Below are 15,084 nucleotides of genomic sequence, written 5' to 3'. Positions count from 1 at the left end.
ACACCAAACGCTAGAAGAACAAGGAGCGAATGCGCATGCGACGACTGAACATGTCACTAGATGCGAAAGCAAGGGAAGCAGAACGGAAACGCCAACAGCGACTGATTAGATCGCCGGGTACCAAAGGCGGGGAATCAGAACGAAAGCGGCAGCAGCGACAGGCGATATCGCCGAACACCAAAGCGAATGAATTGGAGCGCAGACGGCAGCAGCGACTGGCTATGTCACCGAACAGCAAAGCCAGGGAAGCGGAGCACAGACGGCAGCAGTGTCTGGCTTTCGCTAAGCACACTTTAGAATTTCCAGTGTCTTCGGTAATTTTCGTATCAACCGACGCGGGTCGAAAATTGATTCGTAACAACCGTTCTCTAGCACGTTGCAAAGTAATGGGGCTCGGCCGGGACCCCAAAAAATTCACATTAGCCGTGATCGTATCATCGAGATTACACTGTAGATCCAAGACACTGTCCTGGGCACTCAACCGTGGACGAAATCCGGTCATACATGATGGCAGTCTATTTCCTTGCTCAAGATACCATGTTAACCTAGTACATATTAGTCTTTCCATCAACTTTGATACGCATGATGTTAGCGATACTAGCCGATATGAGGTGAGGTTTGCAGGATCCTTTCCGGACTTGAGCACTGGCACCACCCATGCTGTCTTCCACACTTCTGGGACCTCTGCTGTACTCTAGACGTGATTAAGTATGTCCAGAAGGGCTCGTTTTCGTTCATATGGCAGATTTGTCAGCATCTGCATGTTGCTGATCAAATCGGGACCCACAGCACAGCGTCTTCTTAATTTGCTAAGCGCCAAATCCAACTCAAGAAAGGTGAACGGCGTATCCATGGTATGGAATGCTTCAGACAACAGAGGGTTCGATACTCCTGCTGATCTGCCAGATGTGTATACGTCTGCAAAATCTTCTGCAAGGGTTTGCAAATCTTTTCCTTGCTTTAAAGCAAGTGCTTCGAATGGCCTGTGTAGGCGAATCTTTCCGGATAGGCTATTCATTACTCCCCATATCCTTGTCATGGGAGTAAACGCCGATAAATTCTTACAGAAAGCAGCCCATTGAACTCGTGTTAACTTTTGTGTGACGACGGATGACAGCGTTTATCCTGTTGTATTCAGTTTTCGCAGATGGATTTCCCGTTTTTCTCATTAGTTCTCGCTCCGCTCTCCTACGCGCTGCGCAGAGGTTCTTTAGTTTCAAATCAGGAGTAGGGAAATGATCCGGCAGTTTCAACATTGAGGTAGCCACTCTTTTGCTCCGCAGCATATCTGCGAACAGCTCACCAGGGGATTCATCCAACGCTTCTCTGTATGTGTCCCAGTGTGTCACAGCACAGAATTGTCGCCCAGCAGTGTGAAATTCGGTGATGTTGGTGAAGATCGGAAAGTGGTCACTGCCCATCCTGTCTGGGGCCGTTGTTGACGATACGACAAGGTCTGTAGAATGGATCACGAGGTCTATGGCACTCCATGAATCTGGTGGTCTGAAGAAAGTCGGTTTGCCATCGTTCGCGATACATAAGTCAGCAGCATCCGCGGCTGCGACAATTTCCTTGCCTCGGGAATCTGCAGTCTTATCTCCCCAAAGCGAATGATGTGCATTAATGTCGCCACAGATTATTCTAGGAGAGGGGCAACGAATGCAAAGGTCCTTTATAAACGCCTCCATGGAGACCTTCCTGCGCGGACTTATATACACCGACACCACACTGAGTTTTCGTTTTCCTAGGCACACTTGCACAGCGGCGACTTCCAAGAAGCTAGAACAAAGGTCTTGCACTGGTAAGGTTACGTGAGGTATTTCTCGCCTGATGTATATCATCGCACTTCCATTTGCAAATGACGGTATACTCGGATTTCCATGTCTGATGTCTGATGATATGGCATCAGCAATATAAGAAAGGGTAGAGAGGGCTAATTCGGGCAAAAATGGCTCACCTAAACACAAGGCTGGCTAGTTGGCCTAACTGCTCAGCTAAAGTACCAATGAGCAGTGCCACAGTCAAGTGAGGTCAAACACCTCAACAAAATTGAGCGCTCCAGAGCACTTGAAAGCGACCAGCAGAAGGTACCATCAGTATATGAAACTTCGCACCAACAGACAATGTAGGGAGTCCCCTGCATGCAAGTACGTACCAGGTACGCCATGTACCGCTCCCAGAGGTCGGCCACAAGGCAGTGTTGTGCCAAGGCACGCTCGTAGAGGCACTGGATGCGGGCAGGGTCACCCTGTGCTTGCTCCCACTCCAGGTAGGGCAGGTATGTCGACAGGTCTGGCACTCCCCTGTCATCTTCACACAGCTTTTGAAGGGCACCGTGGGAAACAGACAAAAGGGGCGACAGTGACTGACTGATTCATAGGGTTTAATGTTTCAAAGCCACAGTTTTGCTACGACAGATGATGAGGTGGTGGGCCCCACATTAACTTTGACCACCTGAGATAACAAACACTGGAACATTGGATTGAACTATTAGTTTGAACCTTGATACTATAACATAAAATATCTATTTCTTTGCGTTATTGTCACGTAACAAATATTTGCTTATAACGAAGACTGGACATAATGACAAGGGTATTTTCATATCAAATGTGACTTGGTAATGACGAGGCTTTACTGTAATACAAAATACAATAAGCTTTTGCAAATTTTGCATTGGTCAACGAAACTCCACTCATGAGTACCCTAAGGCACCAAAGCTTTTTCACAATGCTTGCTTTGTTTAATATTCTCGGTAAACTGGACCACCTTTCTGCCCGTCCCACTGAGGTGAAATTGACAGAGGTAGAGGACACTTTGTCAATTCAAAGCATAAGCTATCATGTGCAGCCGCTTCTGAAAATGGCATCAATTATTTTCTGATTGTTACGAGTATCACTTAAATGTTCCTACTATTGCTCTGCATCCCACAGTACCGATAGAATATTCTACTTCCACTGCTTAAAGTGATACGCCAAGAAGCAGGAAAGCGGCAATCAGTAGCAGCTGCATTCAGCTACTTCAATGTTGAAATTATACACAGTCTTAAATCGAAATAACAAAGTTGCACTTGCAGCAATAAACTTATTAAATTGAGAATTTTTTAAAGCTGAGGTTTCTATGTTTCAGCACTAAGGCGTATTTCGCAAGTCTTAGAACGGTGCTGTTGGATAGCATCTGGCAACTAGGTATTTATGAACAAAATCCCACAAAAAACTCCACGTATATTTATGGGCTCAAGGGACTAGCACATGATACTAGTGTCAAGACTCGAGGGCAAAGTTTCAATGCAGACTGCTCCTTCTACTAGTGGCTGGCATTACATGGCACCGTGCGAACACATGTATCATCTTCATCATCATCATCATCATCATCCCAGCTTGCCAATTATAGACTGTCATTTTGTTTACTTAGAGTGGTGCACCAACTTACGGGGCCAAGATCACCATAACATCATCTGCAATAGTTGTATTTGATGATGATGACGAAACTTAGTCAATGTATGTTCCTTTTGCTGTTGCTCAGACGATTCTAAGCTCACTTTCAGTTCTCATTCTGTTCTGTCAGGTCCTGTAGAAAAGGTTCCCCGAGGACACATGCATGCAAAAAAAAAAAAAAAATGTCATAAGGGGCCTCTTACCAGCCCCCACGGCAAATATGGTTACACACTTGAAATTGTTACATGCCTTCTAGGGAGTGTCCTACTGCAAACATTTTTCAAATTGGTTTGTTAATAGCAGAGAGAAATATTGACTTTCCCGCAATTTTTTTTTTTTGCTTTTCAAAGGCCGCGTCCCCCCTTAAAAGGTCCTGAACCATTTTTTATCAAAGAGGAGAAATGCATTTGAAGTTAAAATGGGCTATTTTAGAAATACTTTGCCACAAACACTATTTCAATGCATTCAGCAGGAGTGGAGTTATTCGCAAATAAATACGGCTATTGCAGCGCTTCCGCTCCTTCTTCAATGTCTTGCACTGCGAAGGCTACGGCAGAGTGGGGCATGCCCACATAGCTCCACCTTCTAAATGTCACCGTGGCGTTGTTAAAATTTCATTTTAGATGTTAACGTTGACTTCTGGTTTTGGCGCTTACGACATGCCAAATGTGGTTGTTCTCGGCGAACTGCACTGCGCTTAGCCAGCGGACTCGTCGCGGCACTCTGCGCCGGCCATGGTATCAACACTACATAGCAGACCGCAGCTACATGAAACTGTAGTGCATGTACACAGCATTTGCTTTGTACACGACAGGGCTTGAGTGCGTGCGAACCAGCTGTCCTTCGCCAGCTTGACCGACAGATAGTAGACACATCCAACTTGTGAATTTTTTAAACATTATCACTTAGCCTGCCAAGGCATCTAATCAGGAGCAGCTAGGAGTGAGCACGTGAAGGCAAGCGTGCATGTACGACAGCGCCGCATACGACAGCAAAACCTGACAAGGATGTTCATAGCAGCGCATGAACTGTTTTTTCACCAAACACGAGGGGTGGTTAAAGACCCTTTTAAAGGGATCTTTTTCATCATTGTACATCAGCACATTCCCAGTGGCACATACCTAGTTGCCCTAGGCAGGAAGACAGTTAGATACGTTGACAGCAACATAAGCAGCACATATTTGTAAAGTGCGAACATTGGGCCGATTAGCCACAAATAGGCACGCAGAACCTGCTGTGACTCTGAAGGTTGTAGAATCGTTCACAGGTGGAAAATCACACCAAACCTGACAATGAAACGGAGCAGATAGCGCCTGCTCTCTACTGTCACCACCAGAAATGCGAGTCACATGATGTGCGGTCTATTTCGACTGTCACGCACACTGGCCTTATGATAACCCACCAGCCGTAAAGTTGGGATAGCCCTTCTGCATTTCTGAGAAAAACTGGAAAGCAAAACTTTCTATGCAATAAATAAAAGGTTCTGCAAAACACAGGCTCACTATTTAACTGAGAACCTCATTGGTATTCAGTACAACAGAGTGTCACTAATTCATTAGCTTCAGAGGAAAAAAAGTGCTTGATGCTATTGAACAGAGATTATACTGTACTAGCCTAAGCACACGTACTACAGCCTATGGAGGAAGCTTTGGCAGCTGGGCTCGAAGTGCATACGAGGTGGCCATTTCAAAATGCTGATGGCGATGTGGTAATGCAGATTTAGGTTCATACTAGATTCAAATGCGAACAAAATTTTTTGACCCATCTTATCGGAAAAAGAGTGTACGTTAGATTCGAGTGAATACGGTATGCACAAGCTAGTTATTTTTTTTAAAATACGCTACTACCAGCCCTGTTGATGTGCTACGAGCACTTCAATGACATGTACAATGTGTAAAAGAACAGACTGATGTTTTAAATAGTAATACATAGCTTGAGGCATAGCGCAAGACAGCACACAGAACAGAGGAGACTGTCTTTGTCTCTTCCAACATCGTGCATGCACTTTTGTTCTGTACCTCAAGTTATGTACCATGCATATGTGACAAATTCAGTTGAAGTGACATTTCGTTGAAGGTGACCTTCAAAAGGGCTAGATGCAGTGGCTCCAACCACGTGCATAGAGCCAACACTAACCAGAGCTGTCTCATATTCCTGCACTTTTTCCAGCTTCAGCTTGGCCTTCTTGTAGAGATGCTCCACAGATGGCTCGATGGCTGCCTCACTCCACTCTTTCAGCTCTCGGTACGTCTTATCCATGCCTGCAGGCCAGTGGCAACCAACTGTCATAAACACCACCTCAGCTTGAACATTCAAGAAATTATGCTTAACACATACGCAGGTAGCCAACAATGGATGCTTTCTGCACTAACAGGAATCAGGTGGAAAAGAACACAGGCAGTATTCCCAAGACCAGTGAATTAACTGGCGCAATCACATTATGTTAATCGAGGGCTTCTTATTAATAAGCACTAACTTAGCAGGCAATTCACTGTCTAGAGTATAGCGCAGGGACAAGTAAAAGTGATGAAGACACAGTGCCACTAACAAATGAGGAGTTACTGCACGTACATGAAAACTATGCACAATATGGAGCTTGAGGTGGCGCCTCTGCGCTGGCAATCACCTATTCTTCCGTCCCTATGCCTCTCTGTTTCCACTCAAGATGGCTGTTGGGGGCGGCTTTTTCCATGAACCAGTTTTCTGTGGTGACGCTTTGCTCTGAGGATCGCAGTGCAAGACAGCCCTTTTTCGCTAGAACAGCATCAGGTGCGTACATGTTTTTGCTCCTGTCCACCAGTCCCTTTATTCTGGGTATTGCTCGAGCATCAGCTTGCCTACGGTGCCTTGCACCTGCTGTGAGCAGATACCAGGTGTTGCTCCTTTTCCGAATGCTAAGCTGAAGAGCAGAGCCTAGTGCTTGTGCATGGTGATACTATGTCGAGCCACACTTATCGGAGTCCCCAGCCAGCAGCGATTCACCTAGCTCTCGAGAGCAGGCCCACTGCTTATCGCAAGAGTATGCAGCATAGCAGTGGGGACACTTTTTCCTTAGCAGCGTATCGCAACGAGCCACCCTCTATTAGCAGCGTGCTAGCAGCACTCTTTGTATTTTGTTGGGATAAGTGGGAGATGCCAACGACACTATGCCTCGGCACACCGAGCGCCAGGGTTGGCGCACGACTGCCCATCAACTGCTGTCCAGTACAAGCTTGAGGAAACAATTGCTGACTCCAACTAAACGCTCGCAACCTAGCTTCCACGTCGAGGAACAGCTCATCCAGGTTCAAGCTTGAAGCGAGAGGCCTCCTATCTCGGCATGCACTAAATGTCTCGTGATTCTCAAATTGTTGTGATGCTGCAGTGCACAAGCCCTAAAATGAAAAAATACGGATGTTGAAAGACTTGTGTACCATTATGCGTGTCATCGCGGTGGAAAGACAGCCATGTATGATTTCATTTTTTCGCGATAGAAGCAGAAGAGCTACCTGGATAAGAAACTTCACATTGGGAAAAGGTGACAACTGACATTATACCGGTTTGTTTTAAAGGGCCCCTCACCAGGTCTGGCCATTTTAAGCTGACAAGCGCAGAGCAGACAATGCGTGATAACCATAGTGTCTGCAAAGTATTACATTGCTATGCACCGCGGAAAGATATGAAAGTTCATACCGAACGCCGCTTTCCCTTCTTCTCACGGTTGCCGCGCTCCAAGCCGGAGGATGACGTACACATGCCAGTGCGCCTATGTACATGTGTTTGCCGTGACATTACTCGTGGTGACACGTCACTTCGAGAATTATTTTCGGCAACATCTGTTATTTGTGTAACATGTTGCTTGAATACACGAAGTCAAGCTTCGACAAATAATAAAACAATCAAACCGAATGTCTGCGTGTTTTTGTTTTACTTCGCACCGCAGCAAGAGAGATGTACTTCCATTTCGTCTGCTTGTACCCACCGTCGTGCAGTCGTGCGCACAGACGTCGAAAACTATCAGACACCGAAAACTATGTCATTTTCTACCGTTTGTAGCATGGGATCATGCTCCATGATCCACTTGTGCCTGCCTCAGTATCTGTGTAGCACTGACTTATAGCACTAATCAGGTATCCCCGAGCACATCATGCTAAATCATGCGCTGTGTGAAACGAGACAATCCCAACAGCTTGCGCGCGATTCCATCAGCAGAAGTGCACTGCGCCCTAAAAAAGCGAGGAGAAAAAAAAATGAAGGCGGGGCCTGTGATGTATGCATCACGCGATCCTTGAGGTTCGGCATGGGAGAACGTAGTGAAGGAATTTCGCTTGCGGAGGCTAGATGGGGCAAGTGGACAGAGTGTCTCGCTTGGCAGTAGAGTTCGCCTGCTGAGACCACATGTTCGCAGCACTCAAATATTTCTATCTCGGCTATTAATGAAACGATTTGAAAAGTTTTGCAGGCAGAACGCTCCCTAGAGGACACATAACAACTTCCAGCATATAACCAAAATTTGCTATGGGGCCTGGTGAGGGGCCGTTTAAACACTTCACTCGGGACTTCTTTCGTCCCGGCAAACAGACCATTGCTTTCAGTATCTTGCTGACATTTCAAATCGCAGAGTGTGCTTTGTTTAAGCAGGCCCTTTAATAAATTATGGTGATGTACATTTTAGCTTCATTTAGTTTTAGTTTTTTATACCTTCTGCCCCAGCATTAGTGCTACTAATGCTTTAAGCAGCTGGAATATTCTCACTAATGTACTTTTGTCTGCAGGCACGGTAACAGGAATGATAACTGCCTCGGAAAATCTGAAGTTGATCATGACACATGTTATGCCATGAAGCAACATATCATTTTCATAGCGTGCTTTAGTTTAGCGGTGCAAGCAAAAGATGCTGCGTTCTCATTCAAAGCGTTGAGTTTTCAGTTTATTTGCCCTCAAGTAATTCAGAAGTAACAGCAAACAGTGCTCGTTTCACCTTTGGCACGTGCCTATGCAGGTCCAAAACAGTCGAGTATCGTACTTGTACTAGTGCAGCAATGCCGCAAAACATGTGCTTGCACCTTTCGGAGGCCCACTACACACAAACACCTCCCTTTTTCAAACCTGTGGCTTACTTCAAAGCCTCTTTGTCATTAAAAAAAAAATCTGGTGTGGCCCACTGGGCAGGCCGGACTTTGGCCCACACAGCTGAACGATTTCTGCGGCTTCATCGCTGAAATCCTAGAGACTGTTCAAAATAAAGTAAGTGGCAGCAACAACCCATTCAGCTTTGACGAAACTCCTCGATTCGACGCCATGAACAAGAAACGCATGGTCGCAGCACCAAACAAAAGAGCCACCATGAACCTGTATGTCGTTGCCATCTTTGTTTATTTCGACAATGTTGCCGGCACAAGTAGTAGATTCTGGAGTTGCCAATAGACAACCACGTGCACACTTGGAAAGCAGTTATTACGATTGCAACTAACACTTCGAGCAGGCCAGCTAGCTATAGCTGACGTCACTAAGGGTTCCTTTGAAGATAATAATACGCTAGGTAAAGAAGGGCTTCTGACTTACTTTCTGGGGATATGGGCGGCCGCCACGGCAAAAACGCGGTTGAATAACCATGCGTGGGAAAACGGGAGCGGCGGCAGAGACTTCCACATTCGCCACTTGCTGGTGACCCAAAGAGAATCGGGCAATGTCAGAGGGACCTCACGTGACCCACCTTGTGGCGCTGATAGCACTTGCGATGGCCGTGCGATGCCCATGTGCTGCCCGCGAAACGGTTACCCCTCTCCCCAACCTGCTTTGTGCGCACATGACTGATGCAACATTCACCACACGTGCGACAGTCACGGGACCCGAGGATTCTCACATACCTCCCTCCTTAAATATTTAGTTCCCCTACAGAGGAGAAATCGTTGGAAGGACAACGGTGACGAAGTATCTGGGCAGATGCGATGGTAGGGCAATGCTTTGTTTCTTGAAGTGCATCACTTGGCGCCCTTTTGCAGGCTGTGCCTGTGAAATACGAGATCCCCATAAACATCATAGAGCAACGAGTGTAAAAATCTCACACTCTGCAGAAACACCCCTTGGACCCGTGGGGTTAACGTGACTTTTCATTCGTCCACTTTGATGTGTGGTATGTGGTATCTGTGGGTCTACAACACAGTTAACATTTGCTTTAAGCCACATCCCCATGGAGGTGTGCAAACAGCTATATTCGGTGACCTCAGATGGTAACGATCATCATCATCATGTACAGATTATACTGATTGACCTTGTCACACGACAGCAGGCTGTAGGAACGCTATATATAGTACTATGGTAGTACTGTGCATCACATTCAAATCCAGACAACGTGAGAGGGACATTTGTCACAAAGAAACTTGCCAAAAAGTGGGACTGAAAGCTGCCTCTTGAAAAGACTGTAGACGCGGTTCCTCTGTGCGACGTACTGCTCCCGCTGCTCTTGTGTGCTCTCTTCACAGGCACCTGCCTGGAAAGAGCAAAATATAATGCCACAAGCTATGGAACTCTCAGTTCTGCATGTGAACTTCAGAGGTCGCAGTGGTGTTCCCCCTTTCCCTCCCAGCCTCTCCTTTATGATTGTAACAGGCAAAATTAAACACAAATGTCTCAAACATTGCCTTGTTTTAGCAGAGTCCAAGGGTCAAGCATTATACAGTAACCAGCCCAAAAGACAGAATTCTTAGAACAAAACAAATTCAGGACGCAATGCTAGACTGATGGTAGTGGTCTAAAAGTCTGTTTTGTGTGTTTGTTCTCATTAGCACCATTGTTTTGCATTTTTCTTATTTTTCTCTTTTTGTGCTAGTTATAATGTCCATGCTCTTGGAAATGCACCAACATGCCTAACATTTATTGTTACCTAATTAATAATCACAGTATGTACAAGCCTGCAAATGTTCTAAACCAAGTTCGGAGGGATGCTTTACAGATTGTTTAAATAACCCTTGTGCCAGGTGTTACAATACTGCCGTTTGGGTTGGATAATTGAAGATAATGATATTCATTATGAAACAAGGAACAATGTTTAATGAGCCAGTAAAAAAATCCCACTAATAAATCACATAAGGGCACATGCTGCCATGTGGAATAGAAGCCAGTCAGCACTCAAAGCATGTCCATTTGGAAAGAAACATAAGGCTAGCAGCAATTCCAAAGTGCCCGTCATTAAAGTTGCAAAGAAATGTATTGGTGCATGAGTTTGTATTTTCCTGTAAATAATATTTGCACATACTGCGATTTGACTACATACAACATGAATATATTTTGTGGTGCATTCTCAAAACTGGCATCCTAAACTAGTACCTGGATTTTCACTAAATGGGCATTCTACAAGTACAGCAACCAATGTGAAGAACAGTGACAAGTACAGCGACCAAAAAAAAAATTAAAGGTATGAAGTGTGAGAACGGGCGTTGCTTTGCAGGAGGTATGATGCTTTTCCTTATCTTGGAAGCCCTTGTCGACATACGTTATCATATATGCATTGAGAGCATTCCTGCATTCACCCTAGACCTGTCAGGCTTTTAGTTTGTGAATGCTGTCATGCTGTTTTACTGGTTTCCAATTTATGCTCTTGCAACAAAATTAATAGAATTACCCTTCTTTGAACATAATGTGGTTGAGTGAACATCTCCTCAATGTCACAGCCACCACTTGCAATGCAGAGGTACATCAGCGCTGCATTATTAAATGCGTAAGCATTTCTATGCCTACTAACAAGGACCTTCATTCGTCAAATAAGACGATCACTTTTAAGATAGGGCCCGCAGCAGCGAGCGAATTCACCTTTGTGCTGCCTCTCGCTTTCAACACGAACTAAGCGGTGAGAACACAGGCCCACACGGCTGCGCCCTACGCAGCTGCTGCCAGAGTACATTTGATCACGGTTGATAATGGTTTGGCGCGGATGGATAAGGCGCTATAGAGCGATAATGGCTTGTAATAATCGGAACATCATCAGCGCACCTAGCACCAGCCCCTGGAGTAGTCTGCTTATGTCAACAATTCCCCTTGCGCAGCAGTTTGTGTTGCCACAGTGCTGTCATTTATACTGGTTGGATCAAGTATCATAACGGTGATAATGAGATCGGGCTACGTGGAGACGATCAAGAGGCAAAAGGCTTGTGCATACTTAGACAACTCCCAGAGAAGTTTCAGCGCAGTTTTTTTTCGCTCCCTAGCGCATTATCACCATTTACATGGATGCGCCAATGTCGTGTTATGAATGAATGTGTGTTGTTTAGTGGCGCAAGGGCCAGGTATGGCCAAAGAGCACCAAGACAGTGTTAGTGATTTCGCGGTGAAATGATGAGTTCTGTGAAGTTGATGTGACGTGGCTGTAAAGGGGCCTAAAAAATAGTCACTGTAAGGTACGTAAAATCTATGTGTAATAAGATTATGATGATGATTAATGAGAAGTACTATGAGCCTTACACTGCATTGCGGAAGAATGATATGATATACAGAACATGTAAGATGCAAAAATTAGCTACAGCACAACTGCCTCACCAGAGCCCTTGAAACACAAGGGCCTGGAGGCATGTGCTATACAGTACGACTATCACAGCAGCATCCTCTGAAGAGAGGAAGTGCTACGAATGTATGGGACTACTAACATGTAAGACAACATCTCTGAGGAAACCTAGGACTGTGTTTGTATCAAAAAGCAGTTCTGGATTGAGAAACATTACAGGGTGAAGAGGAATGTGCTGCCGGTATGCTATAGAAAAACGTCTCCTTCTCTCAGATTCGGCTTCCCGACACTCCAGGAGGACGTGGAGAACGGTCAGCCTCTCCCTGCATCTACCACAGGTTGGAGGTTCGTTTCCGCTGAGTAGAAAGTTATGGGTGCCAAGTGTGTGCCCTAGTGTGAGACGACAGAATAGGACATCTGTTCGGCGTGATTTTGTTTCAGAGGGCCAGAATCCTAACTGTGGCTTTATCACGTGGAGCTTATTATTTGTTTACATGTCCCACATGCACTGCCAGTGGTTTCACAGTTTCTTTCGTAAGAAAGGCCTCAGATCTGTGACAGGCACACCAGCGGTAGGGTTAACAGCTTGCGATGTGATTGACATGGCCATCTCATCCGCCAGAACGTTACCCTCGATGCTCCTATGAACAGGCACCCAGCATATAATGATATGCTGGTTGCATATGCACGCTTTACACAAGACAGAATAGAGTTTATTAAATACTGGATTTTTGTGTGTACAGAGTGACATCAAGGCCTTCACGACACTTAGGGAGTCTGTATATATCACTGATTTTTGAAGTTTTTATTTTCTTATATGCTTTACAGCAGACAGTGATGCGTAGGCCTCGGCCGTAACGATACTTCTTTCCGGATGCAGTACATCGGATTCTGAGAAGGATGGGCCGACGGCTGCATAGGACACCCCGGCATTTGACTTCGAAGTGTCTGTGTAGAAATCGCAGGAGCGCTTGAGCTGGAGTTCCAGGAAATGCATTCGAATTTCGATCTCTGGTGCGTGTTTTCTTACTTCTAGAAAGGATATGTCACATTCTACCACCTGCCACTCCCAAGGTGGTAACAGCTTGGTTGGATGCATTGAGCGAAGCTCGAGGAATGGGACATGCAGTTCATCACTAAGCTCCCTCACACGCAGCGAGAAAGGCTGTCTTACAAAGGAACGATTACGGAAAAGTGTAGCACACGTAATATTGTGAACAGTGTTAAAACATGGATGTTGATGATTGGAGTGTATTTTCAGGAAATATATGAGGCTAATGTAAGTTCTCTGCAGATAGAGTGACCATTCATTTGATTTTGCGTATAAGCTTTCAATAGGGCTTGTCCTGAAAGTGCCAGTGGCTACGCGGATACCTAGATGGTGGACAGGATCTAGAATCTTTAGTGCACTCGGAGCGCTCGGAGCGCAGAGTTATATACGACGGCACCACAGTCCAATCGTGATCGAATTAGGCTCTTATAAACATTCATCAGACACTTCCTGTCGCTACCCGATGTTGTGTGGGATAGAATTTTAAGTCAGTTCATTGTCCTTAGACATGTTTCTTTAAGATATTTAATGTGCGGAATGAAAGTAAGAAAGTAAGCTTGGAGTCAAGTATAACACCTAGAAATTTGTGTTCTTTGTTGATAGGTATTTGATGTCCACACAGTTGAACACAAGGATGTGGAACCAGGCTTCTCTTTCTAGTAAAAAGAACACAAGAACTTTTGTGGGGGTTGATTTTAAATCCGTTTTTGTCTGCCCACTTGGACACCTCGTTCAAGCCCTGCTGTACCTGTCTCTCGCATACTGCGAGGTTACAGGATTTGAAGCTGATTTGAATGTCGTCCACATAGATGGCATAAAAAATGGCAGGTGATAATGAAGCACAAAGCATGTTCATCTTCACGATAAAGAGCGTACAACTAAGCACGCCATGGAGTGCACTTGTTTCTTGTCTAAAAAATGGCGCGACAATACGTTGCCGATTTTTACGTGGAAGATACGATTCAACAAATACCTTTCAATTATTTTCAGCATGTTTTCAAAGATGCCCATTCCCAACAAGTCTCGCAAGATACCGTAACGCGATGTTGTGTCGTACGCCTTCTCCATATCGAGGAATATTGGTAAGAAAAGCTGTTTATGTACAAATGCATCGTAGATATAGATATCTACGATATATATAGATAGATATATATAGATATCTGTTGTCGACCGGCCTTCTCTGAAGCCACACTGATAGGGATCAAGTATATTGTTGAGTTCAAGGAAATGAATGAGTCTGCAATTAATCGTTTTTTCAAAAAGCTTACACAGGCAGCTTGTAAGAGTTATCGGGCGATAACTTGCCGCCATAGATGGGTCTTTCCCCTGCTTCAAAACAGGGACCACAATTGCTTCTTTCCATGTGTGTGGAAGGTATCCGGCAGCCCAAATAGTGTTGAAGAGTGCGAGTACTGTAACTTGTGTGTCAGTGTGCAAGTTTTTGATCATGTCATACATGACTCGGTCAGGTTCCGGTGCAGTGCTCTTGCATGAGATCAAGGCAGCTCTCAACTCGGCAATACTGAATGGCCGGTTATACGCTTTGTCATGTCTGCATTTACGCACGAATGACTTAAGTTCTTCTATTTCTTTGTATTTAAGGAAAGATTCAGAATAGTGTATTGAGCTCGACACACGCTCAAAGTGTTCCCCAAGAGAGTCTGCCTGGTCTTGCAAGGTATCCCCTTGGTCGTTCACCAGAGGCAACGGATAGATTTGTTGCCCTTTTAGCTTTCTCAAGCCATTCCACACTTTTGCCTCCTGCGTGTATGAATTAATACCGGAGAGGAACCTCACCCAGCTTTCTCTCTTTGCCTGACATCGTGCCCGCCTTCCCTGTGATTTAATTTGTTTAAACCGAATTAGATTTTCGGGTTTAGGCAATCTGCGCAATATGCCCCATGCCTTGTTCTGTCTCTCTCGCGCCTCTCTACAGTCTTTGTTCCACCAGGGAACACATCTTGTTAGTGAACCACCATTTGTCTGCGGGATGAACTTTTTGGCTGCATCAATAATAAAAGCGGTAAAATATGCAACGGCACCATCTATAGTATAATTACTTATAAAATCTAGTGGTAAATAAGATGATTCTTTAAAATTCTCCCAATCCGCCGATGCTA

At 45.1% G+C, this 15,084-nt stretch overlaps 1 protein-coding gene across 2 annotated transcripts in view; it reads right to left on the bottom strand.

The window, feature by feature from the left end:
• LOC126525150 (squamous cell carcinoma antigen recognized by T-cells 3-like) overlaps positions 1-15,084 on the bottom strand; it is a 106,238-nt gene that overhangs the window by 86,142 nt on the left and 5,012 nt on the right. Inside the window, exons 5-7 of one of the 2 annotated variants that reach the window (XM_050173204.3) lie at positions 9,801-9,906; positions 5,571-5,716; positions 2,156-2,320 (exon numbers count right to left, since the gene is read on the bottom strand). In XM_050173204.3, coding sequence (XP_050029161.2) covers positions 2,156-2,320; positions 5,571-5,716; positions 9,801-9,906 — 417 coding nt within the window. The remainder of the gene's footprint in view (positions 1-2,155; positions 2,321-5,570; positions 5,717-9,800; positions 9,907-15,084) is intronic. The other variant, XM_050173205.3, reaches the window with a different exon arrangement.

This window comes from Dermacentor andersoni, chromosome 3, assembly GCF_023375885.2.
Source record: "Dermacentor andersoni chromosome 3, qqDerAnde1_hic_scaffold, whole genome shotgun sequence".
In the NCBI taxonomy this organism is placed as follows: domain Eukaryota; kingdom Metazoa; phylum Arthropoda; class Arachnida; order Ixodida; family Ixodidae; genus Dermacentor; species Dermacentor andersoni.
Note: the sequence above shows the minus strand (reverse complement) of the source record. Positions and strands in the feature narration are given on the sequence as shown.